The sequence below is a fragment of the Kogia breviceps genome, chromosome 2 (assembly GCF_026419965.1).
Source record: "Kogia breviceps isolate mKogBre1 chromosome 2, mKogBre1 haplotype 1, whole genome shotgun sequence".
Taxonomy (NCBI): domain Eukaryota; kingdom Metazoa; phylum Chordata; class Mammalia; order Artiodactyla; family Physeteridae; genus Kogia; species Kogia breviceps.
The window spans coordinates 190,414,053-190,439,134 of NC_081311.1; the positions used below are offsets into that span (position 1 = coordinate 190,414,053).

Consider the following 25,082-nt stretch of genomic DNA (forward strand, 5'->3'; position numbering starts at 1 on the left):
TCCTGGCTTTCGGGGTGCTGTGATGTCACTCTGTCTCCTCTTGGATCATTAACAAATTCGCTTGGAACGTCCTGCAGTGCCTGGACCACATTCTTACATGGTCACCATTCAGTAAGTGAGAAAGGAAACCTCTCCTCCTCCCCATGGAGGGGAGGGACGCCCTCCCCTGTCTAACTGGGTAGAAGCCTCTTCCTGGACAGCGCTGCTGTACGCAAGTTGGTGCATTTCTTTCCACCAGCTTCGAAGAGAATATCCATTATCTTGGAAGGAAGCTAGGCCCGCACAGTGAGCTCAGAGCACTCTTTTCTTTCCCACCCAACGAGATGATTCCAACACGTGGCCACTGTGCGATCCTGGAAAGGGCTGCCCAGGGCTCATGAGACAGCGAAGCAATAGGCGTATCACAGACAAGGCAGCAGACATTCCTTCCCAAGTATGGACATGCGACGAGCTCACCGCCCCGTCTGGGAAAGAGTTCCCTGCCAGATGTTACAATAGAGGCTTTGCTCCCTTTAGGGGAAGACAAAGGGAAATTGTCAGCAGATGACTTTCTGAGAGCCAGGAAGGAAGGCTTTTGTTAACTCGAGTTGTGTGCCCAGAGCTTTCTACTTGGAACCTGTTTTACGGGACAGACCTACGTCTAAAAGCCCAGCAATATGGGATGGAGTCCCTCCTCTGAGAGAGTCACGTGTTGACTAGAAGATAAACGCTCCCAACAGGCTGTGGCGAAGTCCACTAGGCAGTGACAGTTCAAACCAGAATGGAAACCACTTTTGCGTTTATCACAGGAAGTCTCAGCCTTTGAGGGGCCACCCAGGAAGGAAAAGTTGTAGATCAAAGAGATGTGTGAGTAGAAAAGCATTAGACCTTCTGTGATCGAGAGCTCTTAAGAGACTCAAGTTTTACTTAGTGTGGCCATTACCCACTCATACCGGGTACGAAAGAGTCAGAACTTCGGCTTTTTCTATGTAGATTTCAGCCACAGCCCTTGGATACAAAATCAGCTTAGCAATGAAAGAGGTTTTGAGGGAAAACAGGAAGAAAACCACAGTGTCATTTTAAATGGAGGTGGTACTTCTCAGGGGCAGCTGATCCTTCACAACCAACCTTGGGATGGTCTTTTACAGCCCCACACACCCTGCTGAAAGGATCGCCTTCAGAAAAGGACAGGTGATGCAAGACCGTCACGGCTGGGCCACTTTTAGACCCTTAGAATATACCTGTCACTTTTCAGTAACTGGATAGCACTGCCAATGCATCCAGGGCGGCCAGTGGGAAAAGACAGGGAGAGGGCACCAAGGAATGCACTGCTGGCAAAGAGGGCTCTTTACAACAGCAGCCGGGTTGGGGGCTGTATCAGAGAAGAGGCGGCCCCAGAGAAAGCAGTGGGCTGGGAGCCAGTGCACAGCAGGGCCAAAAGCAGCTCAGGGATGCTGGACCACAGAGCAGTGCAGCCCACACTGTTATAGACGGTTGGGGAAAGTGGGCGATGCTTCCCAGGAAGGACTGTGCACTTTTTTTTTTTTAACATTAACAGTCACATTCTGTGGCACAACAGTGGCCTCGGGGTGTCCCCACGGCCAGCAGGCAGGGTCAGTGACATCAGTAAGGAGAGGGCACGGGAAGCCAGCGACGGCCGTTCTGTGGCCACCTGCAGCTGTATAAGCCCATCCGACCCCAAGTCAGGAGGAATTCGAGATGACAGGTGATCACACCTGGACCACAGAGACGGTCAGCCCTCTTTCAGAAGCTCACAGTCTATGCAGAGAGAATCTTGTATGTGCCCACGGTAACTATTAAGTTAAAGTGTGCAGAATTTGCCTATTTGACTTTTTTCTTTGTCACTTTCTTTGATTATTTTCCAAAGCCACCACAGTGGGTGAACCCAACCACCTATCTGGTCTTGACTGATATTGGGGTGAAGCAATGGGTCTCAGCCGTGGCTGCCTGCGACAGTCAGCCGGGCAGCTTTCTCAAAACACTGATGCTCGGGCCCTGTCTCCCTCTGAGTTTTGCTGGTCTGGGATGAGGCCTGGACATCAATATTTTTTCAAGCCCCTCCAGGTGACTTTAACCTAGAGCTAGGACTGAGTCACTCAAGAAGGCATCACTCTTAGCTGACTCTTTTAAGGACAGCATTCATATAATATAGTTAGGATTTCTCAAACTTGAATGTATATACAAATATTCTGGGGACCTTGCTAAAATGCAGATCCTAATTAGGTGGGTCTGGGGGGTGGCGTCAGCTGCTGCTGGTCCTCAGACCACACTTTGAGCAGCAAAGATGTAGCCGGTTCTCAGTTTCTGGATTATTAGGCCAACCTGCCCCAACTGTGCTCCTGCCGTCTCCCTGTTGGACAATTCTGGTTCCCCAAAGTCCAATCTCTCCTTACAAGCTCTGCTCAAATGCCAGCTCTTGCTGGGGTCTTAAGGAGTCCCACAATCCTCCAGGCTGGAATTACCTCTCCCCATCCCGTTTTCCTAATGCCTTTTGCTTGAAACTCCTTCAAAACACGAATTATAATTTCCCATTATTTAGAATTACTTATGATCTGCCAGCTATGTCTATCTACCATGAGGCTGTGAGACCCACTTCTCATTCACATCTGTATTGCCCACTACACCTAGTACTGCATTTTATAAAGAGTAGAGGGGGACTTCCTCGGTGGTGCAGTGGTTAAGAATCCGCCTGCCAGTGGAGGGGGACATGGTTTGAGCCCCGGCCTGGGAAGATCCCACATGCCGCGGAGCAACTAAGCCCGTGCGCCACAACTACTGAGCCTGAGCTCTAGAGTCCGCGAGCCACAAATACTGAGCCCACGTGCCACAACTACTGAAGCCCGCACGGCTAGAGCCCCTGCTTCACAACAAGAGAAGCCACCACAATGTGAAGCCCGCGCACCACGATGAAGAGTAGCCCCCACGCTCTGCAACTAGAGAAAGCCCACATGCAGCAACGAAGACCCAACGCAGCCAAAAATCAATTAATAAATTTAAAAAAAAAAGAGTAGATGGGGTCTGGAAGTATTCTCTGAAATGAATTTGCAGAAACCCATTACAGGCCACATCTTCTACTTGAAAGTTAATTTTTTAAAGGGGGGATGAGACCAGCCCTCAATATTGCAGATATATACACAACAAGGCAGCTTGGTTTTAAAATAAGGTTGAGTGACGAGTTTATTGACTGACTGAGGGTTTATTCATGCAAAGAGTGCCAAAAAAAAAAAAAAAAAAAAATGTAACTACTCTCAATTCCCAGCACCCATGGGCTGTGAAAGGAAGTTGCTCCCATCAACACTCAATTAACTGACTGCACAAACGCAGATGCAATGCAGCAAATACAAACAACAGCACCCCATACTAACACAAACAAGGCTCCAGAGCTGTTCTGGATGCTACCCAAGAACTACACAGACTCCAGCAGACCGGGACATCTCTTGGGTCCTTAGCTACTTGGGTTTAGGGAAACACAAGGAAAACAGGTGGTGCAAAATTCGGTTTGACTTCCAACTTCTCTGGCCCTGAACCAAAAGGAGCCAAAGCCACAGCTGGGCAGTGGGAAAGCCAGGAAGTGGAATGGCTTCATGCCTCTTAGGCTAATTTGCACATTTGCTTCTAGAATTTGGTATCTAGAATCACAGGCACTGCCACTGGTCTAAAAAGATAAGTTATCTCTAGATGACCAGCCTAAACTCTCCAATCTCTTTGTAAATTACCCAATGAGATGGGGATATATGAAGAGAACATAGACCATTTGGAGGGCACCTTTTAAAGGAATGGTTTGGTTTAAATACTTAAATAAGAATCCTGCCACCCTGACAATGACTGAGCAATGCTCAGATCCATTCGATAAACAACGCCATCTTTGCCATAATTTAGCGTGACCCTCCCCCGCTTCCCCTTTCCTCTTCCAAGTGATACACCTCCTTCTCCCTCCTTGTAGGCTGTGCTGCTCCACTGAGTTCCAATTCAGTTGTTTTTAATTCAAGGTCAAATCAACACCTAATAACGAACAGAGCATCTACTCTGTGGTGCTGAGAGGTTTCAAAACCTCATGCCCCAAAGCTGCCCAAGAGTAAAAGATTAAAATAGGCGTTCCCCATAAAAATAGAAGGGATGTGTCGATCCTGTTACTACATGATTAAACCTTTGGACAGAGGTAGAGAAAATGTTTAAGGGGAAGGAGGTTTCCACTGCTTCATCCTCACTAGTTGTTTAGGCCCCACACCAAAAAACTACGTAGCAAACACCCAGATTTTCATTTCAGCAATCTCTGCTGCCAGTAATGAACAATCGGTGTGAGGTTCATACCTGGTCCTGGGGGGCCTCTCATTCCAGGCAGCCCCATGGCTCCTTCCGGGCCTCTTGGGCCTGGTACCCCAGGAAGCCCCGGGATTCGGGGGCAGGCATCCAAGTCTGCAGGGGGCCCAGGTTCACCTGAAATTAGAATCACCACCTGTGTGAGGGATTCAGATGCTTACGAACCAGGTCCTTCTGCCACCTCGAGCTGGGTGGGCTTCTGACACTACGCTGAAATGTTATCGAGCATGTCCAAGCAGCCAATGTCAGCTCCGTGAAGGTGGGACTTTGTCTTGTTCACTGTGAAAACTTCTAGAATGCTTTTTGTGAATGACTGAGTGAATGGGATCTCAGAGGAAGCAAGAGAAGTATGAAATAGTGAAAATGGGCCGTGAGAGCGATCATTTGGTGACCTTCACAGGATTTGAGATCTTTGGGCCGTTTCTTGCTGTGAGCTGGCCACAGGTGGCATGGGGAGAGGTCCTGGTGTGTTCCTCACACTCAGCTTAACATCACCCTAATTCATCAGTCTACACTGCAGCCAGCTGGGCTTCCAGAGTGGCTGCTACTCGAGGGGACAATTTCAGGATTGCTGGAGGCGCCGAGGCAGTGACTTTCAACCTTGAGTACACGTTGGAATTATCCAGGCGCGTTATAAAAATACTGACTTCTGGGTCCCACTTCAGAAATACTGGTTTCATTGGTATAGGATGTGGCCCGGGCAGTGCCCTCAAGCTTGATTTTACAATAAACCCATCTGCAGAGCTTTTCAAAGATTCCGCTGCCAGCACCCCATCTAGATAATTAAAAAGGAATCTCTGGGGCTGGAACCCGGGCATTACTAATTTTTTAAACTCTCCAGATGATTCCGATATTAGCCAGGGGTACGAAGCACCACTGGAAAGCTGCAGTTCTGACGTTACCACATCACAATCATCTGTCAGGCTTGTTAGAGCCCAGAGTTTCTGAGTCAGTAGCTCTGGGGGTGCGGGGCAACATTTTACATATCTAACATGTGCCCAGGTAAAGCTGAGGGTGCCGACGTGGGGAATTCACTTTGAGAACCACTGCCCTAAGGTTTAACATTGTTTTCTCCTTGGGCGCATTCACAGCTCTAAAAACTGTTTTGTTTTGTTTTGTTTTTTTGCTAAATCTTCATTCAGTCACCCTGCAAACATTCCACAAGGAAAAAGAAATAATAACGCTAAGCCAAAATGATGACAGCTAACAATTACGGGGTGCTTGATCAGGCATCAGACCTCGTGCTGAGAGTTTATGTTGAATGTTCCTGCCCAGCCTGTGTGTGCGCTGCTGTCATTAGAAGGTTACAGGCAAGAAAACTCGGGCTCAGGTAAATAAGCAACATACCTAAGGTCACGAAGCTACTACGTGGCACAGTCTAGATAAAAATCCAAGACATCCTGGCTCCAAAACTGCGCCCTTCAGCCACACCCCATAATGCCTTCCCTAAGAACTCTGAACACCTACGTGGTGAATTCTAAGAAATGCAACATATGGTAAAACACATCATTTACTAGTTACGGTTTTCTTAAAATTCATACAAATGTGCAAGATAATTGAAGAACCATGATAAAGCAGTGAGAAAATCCTAGAAAACCTGGCCACGATGACGTTCCTGTACCCATGGAAAAATGAACTTGAACCCTATAAGCTGTTTGGAATTTAACCTCCTCGAAAATATTGTATGAAACCCCAAGTGACACCAAGTTAGAGACCTTTTTACAGTACATACAGTTTAATGTAAAACGTGGCTTTTTCGCTGAGTGACTTGAGAGAGATGCATGTAGGTATTTCCTACTTTCCCTGGGTAATCTGGTGCATTACGGTGGGAATTCACCAGTGAGGGTAGAGGGAAGGAAGCGGGTTAAGTGGAGGAGGGGTGGGCACTGGCTGGTACTTCACATTTAGGATGGTGATGTTCTATTCCAGTGAGTTTATATGTACAGTCAGAGACACTAAAAGGACTGAAGTGAAACTCATTAAACATACAATAGTAATTTTAAAATAAAAACATTTAAAATAGCAGGATTTCTTAAAATTCTGATTTTGCATTTCTTTACTTTTCGACAAACCAGAAGCTGAAAGAAAGGGGCCGAGGTGTCTCTTGGAAGGGCCCTAAAAATAATCAATGGTGTCTGTATTCAGGGCAACGTTCCTTAGGGTTAATAACAGAGGCCTCGAAAGAACAAATGCACACTTCCACGATTTTTCTTTTCTTCTTTTGAGAAACTCTTTTTATTCTCTTTAAAAATGCCAGACACAAAATCATATGTGGCTTTCGCATTGTGCAGGACTGAGTGAACACTTAGTTGAAAAGAATAATGGCATTTTCATTTTAACACAGAAAGAAACTTGCTCCTTGACAGTGGACTTTGGGTGTGAGGGGAAAGGCTCGTCACAGTCTCTTACGGGGTAGTAAGGACCCAGCTTTTCATGTTGTTGATACTACTTATTCTAGGGATGTTCTCTGTATTTGTATTGTAGAATTGAGAAAGGAAACGTGCGTTGGTATGTACTGTAGCATTTCACAGAGAAAGCACTCCTACTCTGTGCCTGAATTGAAATTCTAGAAGCTGAGTCTCTACGCTGCCTTGACAACCCGTAATGAGGCTCAGCGTTGGGGCACTCTAATATGGGGTTACCATATCTGCGACGAGGAAGCAAAGGCATTAAAACCTAATATAATTACAGCACCCCATCTAAAAAATGTAACAAAGTTGCACTCACACATACAGTGAAAAAGGCAAGTACAGAAATGACTGCAAATGAGATTTAGAGGAAATTATTCACCTTATAGCAGTGCTTACCTCTGGAACCTGGAGAGATCCAAAGCCCAAAAAATGAGGCCACACAACGATTTTCATATGGCAGAAAGAGATGATAAATGTGTGAATTAGGACAAAAGTAAAATGACAAGTAGAATGACAGCATCTTATTTACATAAAAAGTCCACATCAATGTTACTGACAAGAACATCTATGATTAATGGAGTTTTCATATCTAGAAAGACCTGAAGTGAAACTCCCTTGCACAATATAAAATTCGAGTTGATTTCTTACGGCAAATATGCCCCAATTTAATGTATGTAGAAATTCCGTGCATTCGAAGGCTTCTGAAAATTCCCTATTAATTTGCCAAGTTTTGTAGATTATGCACAGAAAGGAAATAAGAGATGAATCATAGTATAAGTTCTTTGTCACGTTGTTCTGTGATCCATCATAAAGCAGTGCAGTTTACTTATTCTTTGGACTAGAGTGCTAATTTACGAGATTGCAAAATATTCTGAACTGCCACCATACTGCCATAGTATTGACTTAGGATCTTCAAAGGTATTACGTCTGCCAATCTCAAATACCTGTCTGTTTGCCCTTCCAACCCTTCCTTTGCTTATTTTGACTCTCTGATGAAAACCTGTTGTCTACAGAGCTTAAATCGAATAGCCTTTCATCTTCATAGGAACTAATGTACTTCACAGGAAAAGTTTAATAAAACATCTAGGAGAATCGACAGGAGGGAATTTGGGGGCAGGAATTGAATATACAGTCTTCACATACAATAATCAAATCAGTCTTTGCCTCTTGTGTGAGGGAACACAGATTTATGGATATTTACCTGAGAAATAGTACATGTAAAATCAACCCCTAACTTTCAAACTTACTTGCTCTGATAATAAATAAGTTTAACAAACCTGAGACTTTGTAGTGCAGCCTGAGATAAACATTATCTTTATCAGAAAGAGCTTAACTTATTAGAATTTGCTGGTAATTTCAGAATAATTACCTTCTGAAAGATGACCGCATCGTAAATATTTAAACGAAACGCTGTATGTAGGCTGCTGGGTGGAGGTGACTAGGCATTAGAAGCTTACCTGGAGGACCCGAGGGCCCCTGTCTGCCTGGAGGGCCAGGTAAACCCTTCTCTCCAGGTGGCCCAGGAGTTCCAGGTGGCCCCTGCAGCCCCGGGAATCCCATTGGTCCTGAAAGAAACATATGAAAAGGAGGGAACTAGAAGGAAGCAATATAAAGATAATGACAGCTCAATGGACTGCATTCAGAGCTCCACTCCAGCAAAATGCAGGGCAAAGCCAGCCTCAGAGTGCAGAAGAGACCCCAACCTTCTTCTGCGAGCTTGAGAAGAGCTGCTTCTGTCTGAAGGAAACATAACTACCCAACAACCGGACTAAGGAAAATTGTTCCATGACCAAGACAAGACTAAATTAGAATGAACTTTCTCTGGAGACATCTTGAACTTTCTCTGGAGACAGTCAAAGGACCGCAACGGAAAGGAAAAATAAGGAAAGATGCTGCACTGTCTGCAGACCACCCGGCCCTGAGTTCCCACCCCCTCTTCCTCACTCTCTCAGTTTCAGCCACACCAGCCACTCAGTGCCTCGCACATACTGTTCCTTCTCTCCTCCCCGTCCAGCAAGCGCTCCTCGTTCTGGAGTGTGCAGATCACGCCAGGGAAGCCCTCCCTGGAATCCCAACCCACGTCCAGTTGCTTTTGGATAAGCACTCGGAGAAGTGTGCTCCACTGCTCAGAGCATTCACCTAGTTAATACAGATAGATCCTTAAATGTGGACGTCTGTCTTCCCCGGTGAAACCCTATGTTTAATTGAATTAGTGGGGACTCTATTTTAATTCAGTCACTACTGTATTTCTATAGATTCTTAATAATTTATGGACTAGATCAAATATTTCTCACTGTGTAAGTCTAGCAAGGTAAACTGAGGAAATTCCCTCATCCTTTTAACAGTTAAGCACTCTTTGACCCTTATGCCCACTGGAATGGGAGTAACGAAGCATGGTTAGTAGCTCCACCAATATTTCTAACTCTTTGTATATCCTTTTGTAGGTTGCTGTTATTTATAAGGCTTGCTGTGTCCCTAATCCTGAAGTATATTTCCAGGTGAAGGCTCATTCTCTAGGGTAGCCACTGGGGAGGAGGAGTATCTTATTAGGAAGAGGAACAAGGCTGGAGAGCCCAACCCCCTCCCCTCCTTCCTCTCGGTGAATAGACTGCTAGACGCGTCTGTCCACTTCTGGGTTTTAATAATCGGAAGCCCAAATATCTGCAGATATACTCCACAATTGCTAAAACTGATTTTATTTCTAATAAAAGTGAAGAGGATTGCTGTGTACTATTGTACATGTTGTGCACTGCACAATCTCAGGGATGCCATTTGCATTCTAGTCATGGTGGCCTCACGGTGGTTTTGACCTCCCCTCTGCCCTAATTGTTTGTCTTATTTCCAATTTGGTTCCAAAGTCAGGGTGCTAGTTACTGGGATCCTGCAAAGCTCAACATTTGCTTCTCTGGTATCAAGCTTCCTTATTTATGACATAAGGGAGGTAAAACGGATAAGCTTTATTGATCTCTTCTCAACAAAATGTCTTATGAACCTCATAATTCTCTAAAATTCTCGTAACCAAAAACTAAGGTCGCCAAATATTAGCAGTTAGGTAAAAATTAGTTAAAATAAATATTTTAGCCTTAAATAGTGGGGGAATTCAGTAGTGGAGACTCTTTTGTGATTTTAAAAAGGCAAAGTCAGCAGTCTAAAACGGAACTGTCCAATACAGAAGCCACTAACCACATGTGGCTATTGAACACTTGAAATTGGCAAGTCCCAGCTGTGTTGTGCCATAAGTGTAAAATACATACCAGATTTCAACAGCAGAAAGGAGTGTCTTATTTGGGAGAAGAACTAGGTTTGTACAACCAGACCTAATTATCCCTTTGATAACTCATATCGATTTTATGTTAAAATAATATTTGAATATATTATGTTAAATAAAATAAAGTATGAAAATCTCTTTTGTTTCTTTTTACTTTGAAAATGTGGCTACTATATCTTTTAATTACATATGTAGCTTGCATTAAATGTCTATTGTTTAGTTCCTGTCTAGAAGATTATCAAGTATGTTATTAGGGGCTAAAGATGAACTTGTGTTTCTTCTTCTTACCTGTCCAACTATTACCCAAATTTTAGGACTCTGGGAAAGTCAGGACATTTTGGAAATGTAGTCACTATTTCCATAGGAAATGAGAAATACCTCATAGTGGTGCATACCCCAGACCCTTAAGGGCTAAATAATGAAAGTCATCCAGTACTACTTAAAGAACTACTTGCATTCATACCTTTCTGGCCATCTTTTCCATCACATCCTGGGAAGCCTTTGCGTCCTGGAGGGCCTGGCGGGCCTGGGGGACCTGGAGGCCCTGGCAGACCACAGTCACCTGGTTCACCTTTCAGAAGGTAAACACTCCCAGGGGGCCCTGGAGGCCCGGGTATTCCTGACCACAGGGAGTAGGCAAAAAGATTCTTTCAGTCAAACGTGCATGCTGGCTGCCTGAGAGCTTCTTAAGGAAAGGGATTTAATGGCTTACAAGCAAGGGATGCAAGGAATTAGAATAAGTAAGTCAGTAGTATCAGAGGTGAAACAGTATGTCTAATGGAGCCCAAGTTGAGAAATGGTGTGAATAGTCTGTTAGTAACTGTTAAACAAAATGAGCTAAGCAAAGCCTTCCTTCCCTTCAGAGCCACTCCTTTTGGCAGCATCAGTTTATGAGTTTGTTTTGCATTGCCATCCTTCTGCTTTCACACGATGGATGGATGGATGATGGATGGATGGATGGATGGATGATGGATGGATGGAGGATAGATGGATGGATGGATGGATGGATGATGGATGGATGGATGATGGATGGATGGATGGGTGGATGGGTGGATGGATGGATGATGGATGGATGGATGATGGATGGATGATGGATGGATGGATGGATGGATGGATGATGGATGGATGGATGATGGATGGATGGATGGATGGATGATGGATGGATGGATGGATGGATGGATAGATGGATGATGGATGGATGGATGGATTATGGATGGATGGATGGATTATGGATGGATGATGGATGGATGATGGATGATGGATGGATGGATGATGGATGGATGCATGGATGGATGGATGGATGGATGGATGATGGATGGATGGATGATGGATGGATGGATGATGGATGGATGGATGGATGGATGATGGATGGATGGATGGATGGATGGATGGATAGATGGATGATGGATGGATGGATGGATTATGGATGGATGGATGGATTATGGATGGATGATGGATGGATGATGGATGATGGATGGATGGATGATGGATGGATGCATGGATGGATGGATGGATGGTGGATGGATGCATGGATGGATGGATGGGTAAATGGATAGATGGGTAGATGAATGTATGGGTAGATGGATGGGTGGACAGAGAGAGAGAGATAATAGGCTTTTAAGAAAATCTGGCTGATGAAAAAGGAATATCTGCTCAATTAAATTTAAAATCCTATTTGAAAAACCAGAGTCTACACATGGGAATTGAGCCCAAATTCAATTCCTACTTAGCTTCTAAACTTCTCAGCACATTTTTAAGCATTTTTATTTTTCTCAGTGTAAAACAGAACTCTATATTTTATCCTACCCTTACTAAAATTCTGAAGATTTTAAGGTTTCTGTCCCTCTGGAAGAGTTCTGTGAGCTAGTAGGAATGTGATCACCTGCATTTGGCAAAAAATTGCACTGAGCCACACTCTTTTGCCAACCCCCTGACCATCTCTGGTCCAGTCTTACTTTGTTAAATATCGACTGGCTCGAGTTTGTTCCAGTGAAGTGATGCAAGGAACAAAATGCAATGTTAGCAGCACATGAGGAGACTCACATGTGTGAGTCAGGCCTGGGTCCTGTCCCTCTGGGCCAGAAGCAGTGCTTTCTGTGCAGACACTGAGACCACCAAGGAGGATGAGATGGCCTCCTGCTCGTCACTTTTGCACCCTCATACGCTCAGCATCAAGCCGACAGTGGGAAAGGCTTGCTCTGAGTCAGAGGTGGTCGGATGGAGTTGAAACAGAAGAGTGAGGGGCCTAAGCACCGGTCCTGGGTATGGACCTGAGAGCCCGCCACTGCCCAGCCTCCCCCTGTGTCCATCTGCCAAATCGATGGGGCTGCTAAGGCGTTTCTACTCGGCCATTCTCTGCTCCTCCATCCCTACAGAGCTGGCAGCATCTAAGGAAAGGAGCATCACCATCCTTTGCCATGATTCTTCTCATACCTCTTGGACCATCGGGGCCAGGAGGTCCCTGATCTCCAGGCAGACCTGGGTCCGGAATGTCACCCTTAAGAGCTCTTCCTGGGGCACCTGCAGGACCAGGCGGTCCAGGTCTCCCTGAGAAGGGACATGTTCAGTTGTTAGTCTCATTACATTTGGAAGGCTTGGATTTAGTTACTGAGAGAAGGGCAAAGCACGCTGCTTCTTACCTGGGGGGCCTGGGGGACCTTTGTCTCCGAAAAGTCCTGGAGGAGAAATTCCTGGGCTCCCGGGGTCTCCTGTCTCGCCTTTTGGCCCGGGCATCCCCACTGGACCAGGTGGGCCCGTTTTATGGGAACCTTAATGAGGAAAACAGCATTAGCACTGCATCTTCTCCTGGCGTGTCCCCGCTGTGGGGTCTGGAAAGGAACTGCTTCCAAATAGGCATGTGACAAGGATGCTGCCGGCCCTGCCGAGGCTCAGCATTGGCTGTAACGGTGACCCAGATGCCCGCACGCTCTTCCCGGGTCGCCGTCTCCTGTCTTATGACCCGTCACACTTGTCCAGCACAGCTTTGATTTATTTTCTGGTTCTTTCCCCGATTTAAAAACACAACAGCTTAGTGACAATACTGACCCTTCAACCTCTACAAGGGAAAGAGGGAAACGAATGAGATCCGACGATAAGTGATTGTGCATAAACTGGTTTGAAATGTAAGGTGGAAACCGGCAAATGAACAGAAGGAATGTGCAGTTTCACGATGAAAAGGCAGAACTTCACCGGTTTCCTGGAGAGCGCACACATTTCACCAGACTATTGGAAGAGCCGCTAGCTGAATCCTCAGTGAGGTAAATTACCTCTCGACCTTCCAAACCTTATCAAGGTTTTGTCCCTCCTCAACAACAGATTCAAACCACGCAGCACAGCAGTCCGATCCTTTTCCAACAGTCCCCCAGATCTGCATGTCTGATTGCAGCTACCTTGTCTGATTGCGAGCTCTCTTCCTGAGAAACGAATGCAACCAATGTGCATTTTCCATCCAAATAATGGAACGAGCTAAGAGGCTGACGATTAGCCTATTTGTGGCATCAAAAATAACAGCAATTTGTTCAGGTAATCTGTTTCAGCAGCAGGCTGGTGAAGGATGCTAGAAGTACTAATTAGACCCACGTGGTTGTACTTGGCAGGACTATACATAAAACAAAACAATACGCCCAAGTCCCGACTATTTATTGGTTCTTCGTAACGTTCTGGAAGCTAGCTCCACCTAAGCGATCGTTAAGAGGATTTTTAATAGACAGTCACAAGCAGTCTCAACAAAAGGCACTGTTAACCAACCATTCCTGCTTAAATTGGGTTTTCTCGAGTGTCTTTTTTTATATGTCATCACCAGCACTAAAAACAGTTCCAACGTTGTGAATCTAAGCTAAACCACTGTCCTAGTTTCGCATCCGAATTCTGTGAAGGGAGGAAATACCAGCAGACTCTCGTGGTCCCCTGCCTGCTGTCCAGCCCCTTGCAAAGGGTTTTCTCTTACCTGAAGTGCCTTTGCTGCCTTTCTGACCCTTTAAACCGTGCAAGCCGTTCAGGCCGGGCGACCCGGAGGGACCTGCAACACATTACGGGTCTGTGACACAAAGCACACAAAGTACATCCTCCGGCTGTACTTTGCGGGCACAGTCCGGGGGAGGGTTAGCTGACGGGGACCCACAGTTTCTCCAGGCAGGAGCCAGGAGACCTCACCTCCTGAACATCACTCTCAAAGCAGAATCCATGCCAGCGGACATCCCTAAATACGTTCATTTGATGGATGTTTTCTGTTAAGACGGCTTAACACATACTTTTCTTTTTATATATATATATACATTCTTTTTTTATATTCTTTTCCATTCTGGTTTATCAGAGGATGTTGAGTATAGTTCCCCGTGCTCTACAGTAGGACCTCGTGGTTTATCCATTCTCTATATAATAGCTTACACCTGCTGACCCCAAACTCCCACGCCGTCCCTCAGCCAGGCATATAACCTATCACATAACTTGCTTTGGTTTTAACACGGTGCTGTTGGTTTATGACCATATCATGAACCTCTCTCTCTCTCTCTCTCTCTCTCTCTCTCTCTTTCTAATCAGATACAGTCTAGAATGACTGAATCTTGGTATAGGAAATGACCTCCAATTTTACAACAGCAAAATGATCCTAGACAAGGAAAGGGATTGGCTGGGAGCAAACGCCCTCTTCCTTCCTCCCAGACCCAGCATCTCCCCACTCCACCACGGTCTACAGATCCTAGTTTCTTCAGAGTCTATCTGGATAAAGGTAGTAAGACAGTGAAGGACAGGTGGGGACGGTGGCGTACTGGGGAACACACACCCTACGGATTTTTTTGAGCACCGTGTTACTCAGAAGGAACAGGCCTGCAGGTCAGGTGTGGCTGCAGCTGTTCCTTTGCCACCGCTTCTTTCAAAGAGAAGCACTCTGATGCCTCTTGGCAACTAGTAAATTTATTTCATGATGATCATGAAAACTCCATTCTCTGTAATTAGACAGGATCTCGCTGATGCCTGCATCTTCTTTCAGAACCTTCTGTCAGATGTCAATATAGTTCTCTAAGGAGCCATCTACTAATCTGACTTTACATAAGTTGTCACTGAAAGACGAACACCTATAAATCTATAGATTGATAAATATATAGATATTTATATCTATATTTACATTTATATGATAATACATATAGCATATATATCTTATATATATTTGCCCTATATAAATATATAGATTTGTAGGAAGCAAGTAAAGGGGAGGAGGGAGAGAGGGGGGGAAGAAGCAGATAACTGACAGATATAGAACATCTCCTAGCTGCTGAGCTTCTGCCATCTCTGCTCCACCCATGTCCCACTGATTGATGGGGGAGAAAGAATCTTCTCCTCAGCCCCTGGCCAAGCCTGGTAACCTTCCTATTTCATTAATGGATCTTCCATCCAGAAACTGTTCTTTCTCATCTGAGGCTAAAAGCCCCTCAGAACACAGCCAGCCATTCATTCAGTTCAGGGTCACAGCCCTCGAATTTGTGATAATCACACCCTCAGCTTATGACGAACACAGAGAAGTGCCCCTCATCTATCCCCATGACACCTATGTAGAGCTCCCTCAGTGCCCTTCTGCCAGGCCCATCCTACTCTGCACAACAATCCTGTCTGTGGTGGCTGGTTCACTTTGGATGAATTAATTGAGTGTGAGATCAGGTCTTATTAGTGTTCTACCCCACCACTTAGCATATCTCCTGACACACAGTAGGTGCTCAATAAATGTTTGTTGAATGAATGAGTGAGTGAATGAATCAGTGAATGACCAATGTGGAACGGGGGGGGGGGGTGAGGGATCGAACAGGTGGAGAGAAAGCTATAAAGAAGGGTGGATTCCAGTCTCTATTATTTGCATGTCACATCTTTCACTCATAGATTTATCAGATGAGTAAGATTTGGGGAAGTTAGTGCTATCCATTTGCATATAAAGAATTCAAGTGCTAATTATTATCTCTTCATTAAAGCAAGTCCTCTGTAGACTTCTTACTGGATGATGGAAGAGTTAGTTGGTTCCATTTTATTTTTTATCAGTACTAGAAACAGTTATTCTTTTTTTTTTTTTTTTTTTTTGTGATACGTGGGCCTCTCACTGTTGTGGCCTCTCCCGTTGTGGAGCACAGGCTCCGGACGCGCAGGCTCCGTGGCCATAGCTCATGGGCCCAGCTGCTCCGCGGCACGTGGGATCTTCCCATACCGGGGCACGAACCCGTGTCCCCTACATCAGCAGGCGGATTATCAACCACTGCGCCACCAGGGAAGCCCGAAACAGAGTTATTCTATTTTTAAAATCTAAACGTTAGATTGGTGGGAATAAGCCATATTGTCTTGCACCAAAAAAAAAGCGGGGGTGGGGGGGAATGCACGCTTTTTTTCCCTAAAGCTCTTATTTCCTAACCACTTTTATCAGTTCTGGCTGAGCTTATTTTCCAATTCTCTTTACTATTTATAAGCAAATGTTTCAAGTTTGCACCAAAAGAACACACAGACCTTCTTCATCTGCCAAATCTGGATATTTATTGCCATCTATCTGAAATGATAAGACATTTTTTGAGACTATTCACTGTGTTTTGATCTCCAGCTTAAGCCACCAAGATTGATGGCTTGGGGACTTGGCTGGGGGTGGGATGTCTCAGCTCCTGCCAACTCTCCAGTGTCACATCAACACATCCAGGTCCTATACTGTCACAGCCTCAGCCTCTCGCCATTGTTGAACTGGCTGATTCTTATCTGATGCAATGTTATCTTTCTAAATTGAATGCAGCCACTTCCGGGTAGTGGTGTTTTGTTTGTTTGTTTGTTTAGTGTTTTAACATCTTTATTGGAGTATAGTTGCTTTACAATGGTGTGTTAGTTTCTGCTTTATAACAAAGTGAATCAGTTATACATATACATTATGTCCCCATATCTCTTCCCTCTTGCGTCTCCCTCCCTCCCACCCTCCCTATCCCACCCCTCTAGGTTTTAAGGGCAATTATTCCTTTTTACTGAAAGCTTTTTTATCCATCCCATCTCTAAATCAAAAAGTGGTTCATGCATTAAATATATGCCAGGCAGAGGAGAGGCAATTAGTCTCACAAAGCACATTCCTTGGTAATGAGCATTTTCTATTCACCTCTCTGGTCGTCCTCGGGCTTAACAACCATCATTTAAGGCCGCATCTTGCTGCACTCACAGGCCAGGGTGCCCTCCCTCTAGCCGGAGAATCTACTCTCCCACCCCAGCCATAATCATAATAGCAGCTTCTATCTATGTGAGCCCGTTGGCTCTTCATGACTGGATTCCCTCTCTGAGGTTTTCTTTTGTTCTAAAGCCTGAAAAATGCTACTCCATTCCCAGGGAACTTTAACAGGTGTACACTTTTACTAGGGTGACCAACTCATTCCTGACTGCCAGGGACTTTCTTATAGTTCTAGTGCTGGAAGTTCTGTGTCCTGAGCACCCCCTCTGTCCCAGGCAAAATGGGACAGCTGGTCAACCTAAATTGAAAGCTGATGGGAAAGAGAGACCTTTCTTTGTGACTACAGGTAAAGGTTGAACGAAGTGGAAAACGTATCAAAACAGATTCTGAAATAAGACTGAATTCTTTTTCAATTCAGAAAATACATGAGTGCCTACCAAGGGGACACACAAGAGCCTAAGACATGGTCCCCTAACAGCGAAGTTTCAGTCCCCAAATGCACTTAGTGACAGGAGCTGACCAGACAATGGGAGCAACAGGGAAACCATCGCTGACTTGACAGAACACTTTTGACAGACAAAACAGGCAATTACCTCAAGAGTGGTAAGTGCCGTGAAGGCGGGAGAGGGAGGACACTAGTTACAGGAAAGGAGGGAGGATATTTCTGTGGTTTTCACAGCTGTAAAGTGTCTGGCATTTCTATGCTGATAAAAGACATTTCTAGGTGCTTTTTTCTTATGAAATAGTTTACCTGCCACCCACCAAAATAACCTAGTCCACATTCTTTACACATTCTCATGCTAAAGCTTATCATTCTAGGTTTCCATTATTACATTTTTTTTAAATAAATTTATTTATTTAATTTATTTATTTTTGGCTGCGTTGGGTCTTTGTTGCTGCGCGCGGGCTTTCTCTAGTTGCGGCGAGTGGGGGCTACTCTTCGTTGTGGTGCACAGGCTTCTCATTGCTGGGGTTCTCTTGTTGCAGAGCACGGGCTCTAGGCATGCGGGCTCCAGTAGTTGTGGCTCGCAGGCTCAGTAGCTGCGGCTCACGGGCTCTAGAGCGCAGGCTCAGTAGTTGTGGCACACGGGCTTAGTTGCTCCACGGCATGTGGGATCTTCCCAGACCAGGGCTTGAACCCATGTCCCCTGCATTGGCAGGTAGATTTTTAACCACTGCGCCACCAGGGAAGCCTTCCATTATTACATTCTTATATGAATGCCTAACTAGGAAATCGAGCATCTTCCTTTTAGAGGCATAGGTACTGGAACATTTAAGTCTAGGCATCAAGCCATTTTTACATATGTTGAAGTTAAAGTTTAAATCTGATTGAACATAAGCAAGACTCAAGAGTCCATATGGCTTGTTCCAGTGGAGCAAACAACTTTGAGTTCAGCAGCTGGTTTGTTCAAACAAGATAATCAGTCCCTTTGACTTATTTAGAACATACTTCAAATATTTAGTTTCTCAGTTCAAAGCGTTTCTGCCCGAGTGTGGTTCATTTTTCTATCAGCATGATAAACTGCAACAATGGATTTATATTGGAGACGTTTTCATTCCTAGGAATGTATTTCACTGTTTTGTGGGTTTTTTTTTTAAAGACTGTGCTGTTCACTGGGCTGTTTGCAGGGAAACAGTGTCCCTGCATGGTCAGGAAGCATCATTGCAGCAACCGTCTGTGCACTGGTATGAATATTTGGGTTGATATATTCATTTTCTCACCTTCTCTTCTTAACCAACTTATTATTTCATAGCATCGAATTATGATGTAATTGGAGATAATTTTGTGGTTCGGTCAAATTCATTAGCTATTAGTTTTTTTAATAACATATCTTACTGAAGTTATGTGATAAATGCGAACTAATTCAAGGGAAGGAAGAATCAATAATAGCAACACGAACCTTGTCATTTTAGTCAAACTGAGTGCATAAAATGGCACCAGGACACTTGAAAATCCTTGCCATTTCACTAAACTAGGAGGGTAGGAAGAAGTGGAGATGCAGTAGAAGTAAAGTAATGGAAAACGTTTTCTTTTGGTTCTTTATCAATTTTGTCCTCCAGACACTCAAAAGAGCATCAAAGAATATCCCGCCAGGGCTATAGGGATTGCCAGAGACAGGAAACAGCCACAATAACCAGTGAAACTCTTAAAAATACAAAATTATTTTGCTTGGAACCCTAAATTTATCACCAATCACTATACTTCACATTACTAAAAATGCCAGTGAAGAGGAAGAGAACAGTACAAAGATATCTTGTGGTGGGAGCTTTTCCCGTCTAGTTATTTGGCTGCATAGAAATTCGTAAGTGTACCAACTCTTCAAACTAAATGGTTTCCCTCTCTACAGAGGCACCAGGTAATACTTACCACCACACTATACTTGCTGGAAAACTGGAGTTATTTGAAATCTATCCGACGAGTGAAGAGGTGAGAGTATGGAGAAACATTACTTGGATCTTCAAAACAATAGACTCACTAAGCCCAAAAGAAGGGATTTCCAATTCTTCTGAGAGGAAGTACTTTTTATTTTACCAAAATTTAGTGTATGTATGGGCCAACAAGCAGAAGGTAAGTGGGAGGAAAAAGGAGGAAGGAGATAGAGGGGGTCTCAGTTATAGAAATCTACCAAGTAAGGCTGGACCCTTCAACTATTGATTGAAGTGAGGACAGACTCTCAACCTCATAGCTTCATTCTCTATTTTTTCATTAATTAATTAATTGTATTTATTTATAAAAATAAATTTATAAAATTATAAAATATTTAAATTTATAAATATATTTAAATTTTTATTTATTTCTATAAATAAATAAATACTTACAACAACCAACAGACTTACTAGGAATATACTGGTACCAAGGATTCAAAAAATAGTTCTTAAAACTAAAAACAGAGCTACCATATGATCCTGTAATCCCACTCCTGGGCATATATCCAGAGAAAACCATAATTCGAAAAAGATACATGCACCCCCACACTCACTGCAGCACTATTTACAATAGCCAAGACATGGAAGCAACCTAAATGTACACTGACAGATGAATGGATAAAGAAGATGTGGTAACATATACACAGTGGAATATTACTCAGCCATAAAAAAGAATGAAATAATGCCATTTGCAGCAACAAGGATGGACCTAGAGATTATCATACTAAGTGAAGTAAGCCAGACAATGAAAGACAAATATGATATGCTGTTGCTTATATGTGGAATCTAAAAAAAAAAAAAAAAAGATACAAACTAACTTACATTCAAAATAGAAATAGACACACAGACATAGAAAACCAACTTATGCTTACCAAAGGGAAAAGAGGTGGAGGGATAAATTAGGAGTTTGGGATTAACATATACACACTACTACACATAAAATAGATAACCAACAAGGACCTGCTATATAGAACAGGGAACTAAAATCAGTATTTTTAAATAACCTATAAGGGAAAAGAATCTGAAAAAAAATAGATATATATATGTATGTATAACTGAATCACTTTGCTGGACACCTGAAACTAACACAACATTGTAAATCAACTATACTTCAATTTTAAAAAATGATTCTTGCTTTTAAAAAAAGACCTCTAAACAAACAAATATGATACAATGTGTTATGCTAGAGTATACACAAGGCACCCATGGGGAAAAAAATTAATAAAATGAAAGAAATGGACTGAAAAGGAATAAGTACCAGGGCTGTATGGAGAGGCATGAATATTTGTTAATAACAAATTATTCTATTCTATTCTATCCCACCAGACCTATATTATTACCAGTCTACTATACTTTTAAAGGGAAAAAACTTAACCAGGAAAAAATGTCTCTCTATCAAACAAAGATAATAAATATTAATTCCTCTTTCTCCATAGCATCTTACTGCTTTCCTTTTCTTTTGCACAACTGACAAAAATACATTTAATATCCCCTACTAAACTGTGAGCTCTGTGAAGGCAGGAACCATGTCTATTTTCTTCAAAATTGTGTGCCTAGTATCACACCATTAATTGTATCCTAGAATCTAGGACACAACAGGAGCTTGACTATCTGGGGAAAGAATAAGTGAAAAGGCCGGAACATCATGGAAAACAATAGGGGAAATGCAGCTGCATAGCACAGGGAGATCAACTCGGTGCTTTGTGACCACCCAGAGGGGTGGGATAGGGAGAGTGGGAGGGAGACGCAAGAGGGAGGAGATATGGGGATATATGTATACCTATAGCTGATTCACTCTGTTATACAGCAGAAACTAACACACCATTATAAAGCAATTATACTGCAATAAAGATGTTAAAATAAATGAGGGGGCAGCAGCAGCATTTTGGTAGAGCGGGTCAAGAGACCAGGCAAGTGCTGCCCAAGTAAGAAAGGAGGCGGCAACAGGCACCCTTGGAAAGAGCCAGGCCCCAGAGCATGTCACTAGGGTGCTAGAAAGGCACTGTGGACCTGTGGGAGCATCACTGGCTGGGGCTTTCTGATGGGTCGGGCTTCCTTTTGACTTACCTTTTATTCCCGGAAGACCTGGTGCCCCTGGATCCCCCACGAGGCCTCTTGGCCCAGGATCCCCCACTTCTCCTGGATGTCCCTGCAGCCCAGGCAGCCCTGGATTACCTGAGGACGACAGGGAGGTTTTGCAGACCCCCAGATGATATGAGTTTCATTAAATGGGAAGGTCATCTATATTCTTAATGTATGGGTAACTGGGAGACTGTTTTATTACTTTTTCTTTCTAGACCTCCTAACTTAATCTCAAGAGGAGAAAATACACTTGAGTGATTAAAGTTGCCAATTATGATTTGAAATTCTCACTTGATTCTGAATTGGCAAGAGGAGGAGCCGTTAAAATGTTGTGTTGAATGTGTGCTGTTTGGCTTAAGTCTAAGGGAGAAAAGGAGACCAGCCTTGTGAATGGCAGGTGCATTAGGGAAGGTTGGAAAGGAGCTTTCCTCTGTCCGACCGTCACTTTGTGCCTGGTATCTTCCTAGGGGCCTGACAGGTTGCTGTCTTCGTTTACTCCCAGACCAACTCAGTGATGTTGGTCTATCTCCAATTTACAGGTGAGGAATAGTACATTTAAGTGACTTGTCCAAAGTCACAGGTCGGGGAAATGGCAGAGCCAGCTTCTTCCCATACACCAAGAGAGAGATGAGTGCCCGGGAATTCTCCAGGCTCCTTTCGAGGTACCTGGACACCCCGCCGGTCCAGAGGAGCCAGGCGGTCCTGGCCTTCCGGGTGGTCCTCCAGGTCCTTGAACACCGGGCAAGCCCTGCTCTCCAGGTGCTCCCAAATGTCCTAAAGAAAGAAGGACCAACCATCTGAGTAGTTGCAGTTGCTCTTCAAGGTGGTGAATCTATAAAACCTCCAACTTCAGCTCTTTCTTTTCTATTATTACTTTTTTACATGTACAATTTTTCTGTTGAAGAGATAACATTACGGAAAAATGGAAAACAAAACACCTACAATCCCACCAATTTAACACAGTGTTTCATATGTATAACAAATGTGCAAATAAGGCCTACAATTTTATATTCTGATTTTTTAATTAGCTAGCATTGTATCATAAGTAATTTTCCAAGTTTGATATCATTTTCCTAATTATTGTTTTTAAATAACTGGCTGATAGCTTATTGAGTTAACCCTAATTAAATTAATTAATCTAATTTTCTCTACTGTTGGCCATCCATGTTATTTCTAACTCTTGCTATTATGCATAATGATCTTTATACATCTTTAATCAATTTTTTCTCCTATTAAATTATTTCCTTAGGAAAAATTCCTAAGAGTAGAATTTTTAGGTAACACAGTCTGATATTTTTGTTCTTTTTAATGCATTTTTAAATGCTCAAGGATTTTAGAGTAAATCACAGACATCGTGGAATTTCATCCCTAAATATTTCAGGAGGTAAGTCTGAAAAATAAGAACATTTTCCTACGTGGCCAAAGTAACATTATCACAGCCAAGAAAATTAATAATGATCCTTAATATCATCTAATCCTCCTTCCATATTTGAGTTTTCTCAATCGTCCCCTTAATGTCCTTCACAGCTGGTTAGTCCACACCAGGTCCCATTCCAGAGCCACACATTACATCTGGTGGATACATCTATTAGGTTAAAAAAAATCTACGACGGTCCCCTTCTCAGGACAGTGACGTGCTGAAGAGAAAGGCCCAACCGTTCTTAGTCTTCTAGAACAGACCACTCAGCATTTGGTTCTTGACAGAGGTTGCCAAATGGTTTGGATAAATGCTGCACCAGCTCACAGCCCCACATGTCACCCCCACACAGCCCCAAGACCATAATTCCATGTACTCACTGAGGAGTTTTTAATTTGTTGATTTGTTTTCTTGCTAATTTAGTAAGGATGAAATGCTATTTCAGACTTACTTTCAATTACATTTCTTTGATTACTAGAGAAGAAGACTTCCCCATGTGTTTATTTATAATGTATGACTTTAATATCAAAACAGTTTATATTTGTAGAATAAACCAATAGTCTGTGCTGAAAATGACCAGTTGAATCTGCAAATAAAATATATGGTTCTGTATTTACAAGCCCATGGGGGTCACAGTCACTATTTATTATAACACATAAGAGAAACAAGCCTATGTTAGTCCACACTTGTTCCCAGTCAAATTTAAGATCTATGAGCTTCACTGTGTATCGTTTTCTTCATCCTGAAAATATTCCCACGGTAAAGGTAAGGCAGCCTTTTCCCACCTCCAAACGAAAAAATTGAAATATTAAAGGCTTGCCTCTCCAATCACAGTTATATTAAGACCAGAACCTGTGAGTTAATCTGTACTGTATTTTCTCTCTGAAATAGAGAAAAGGGAGGTAGAACTGAACCCAATACAATCATATACAATCCCCCGAGACAGGCTGCAGATCTCCGCCTTCTTGTTAGGCTTGTTCAAATTCAATGCAGCCTTTTTCAAGCCGATGGAAATTGCATGTTTAGGTAAACTCTGTGCCGGTGAGTAACATATGATGTAATTTTAAAATTTTAAGCAAAAGCTATGGCATTTGGGAAAGGGAACCATTTAAACGGTGACAACCACAGGAGACCAGAGAAATTACACCAAGGCAAATTTTCTTGAAAACGTTAGCCTACATATAAAATAACTCAGTTCTACGATTTTTTTTTTTTTTTTTTTTTTTTTTTGCGGTACGCGGGCCTCTCACCGTTGTGGCCTCTCCCGTTGCGGAGCGCAGGCTTAGCGGCCATGGCTCACGGGCCCAGCCGCTCCGCGGCATGTGGGATCCTCCCGGACCGGGGCACGAACCCGTGTCCCCTGCATTGGCAGGCGGACTTGCAACCACTGCGCCACCAGGGAAGCCCTCAGTTCTACGATTTTTAACTTACAATATTAGGTAATATCAAAGGTTTCCATTTTGGACTCCTTTTAGCTTATAAAATCTTACTATCTAAAAGGTTGACATAAAAATACCAGTGTGGAGAAATCCCTCCATCTTCTGCTGACTGCTGATGACGATAATGAGTTACACTTTACATTTGCGTAACAATTTTTAGTTTATAAATTGCTTTCGAGGAATCTCATTTGAGCCTCAGAACGACTTGTAATACGCATAGGGCCAGTTTACAGGTGAGGAAATAGCTCAGAGATGATAAGCTACTTGCCCAAGACCATATGCTCAGGGGTAAAGGAGGTTGACTTTGAACCAGTGATTTTCCTTTCTGAGACCTCCCTCTGGTACTTTTTATGTACCTCCACAATGCTAACCTCAAAGCTATTTTCCCCTCCAAATGTACACGTAAGCTGTATCTTTCAGTTAAAATATTATCTAAATCTATTTGACCGTGCCAGAGGTAAAAGACCCGTATGAAAGGGAGTGGGAAAGGAAGTTTTTGCCAGTGCAATAGCTCGTTTTTCTGTTAGACTTCCATTTTAGCAATCTT

At 43.4% G+C, this 25,082-nt stretch overlaps 1 protein-coding gene across 2 annotated transcripts in view; it reads right to left on the minus strand.

Annotated features, from left to right (window-relative positions):
• The window catches only part of COL4A4 (collagen type IV alpha 4 chain), a 141,748-nt gene that overhangs the window by 8,172 nt on the left and 108,494 nt on the right, over window positions 1–25,082 (minus strand). Inside the window, exons 37-45 of one of the 2 annotated variants that reach the window (XM_067027016.1) lie at window positions 22,346–22,453; window positions 21,665–21,772; window positions 13,946–14,017; window positions 12,639–12,767; window positions 12,433–12,546; window positions 10,463–10,618; window positions 8,189–8,296; window positions 7,128–7,136; window positions 4,312–4,437 (exon numbers count right to left, since the gene is read on the minus strand). In XM_067027016.1, the coding sequence (XP_066883117.1) occupies window positions 4,312–4,437; window positions 7,128–7,136; window positions 8,189–8,296; window positions 10,463–10,618; window positions 12,433–12,546; window positions 12,639–12,767; window positions 13,946–14,017; window positions 21,665–21,772; window positions 22,346–22,453 (930 nt within the window). Of the gene's footprint in view, window positions 1–4,311; window positions 4,438–7,127; window positions 7,137–8,184; window positions 8,297–10,462; window positions 10,619–12,432; window positions 12,547–12,638; window positions 12,768–13,945; window positions 14,018–21,664; window positions 21,773–22,345; window positions 22,454–25,082 lie in introns of both variants that reach the window. The other variant, XR_010839234.1, reaches the window with a different exon arrangement.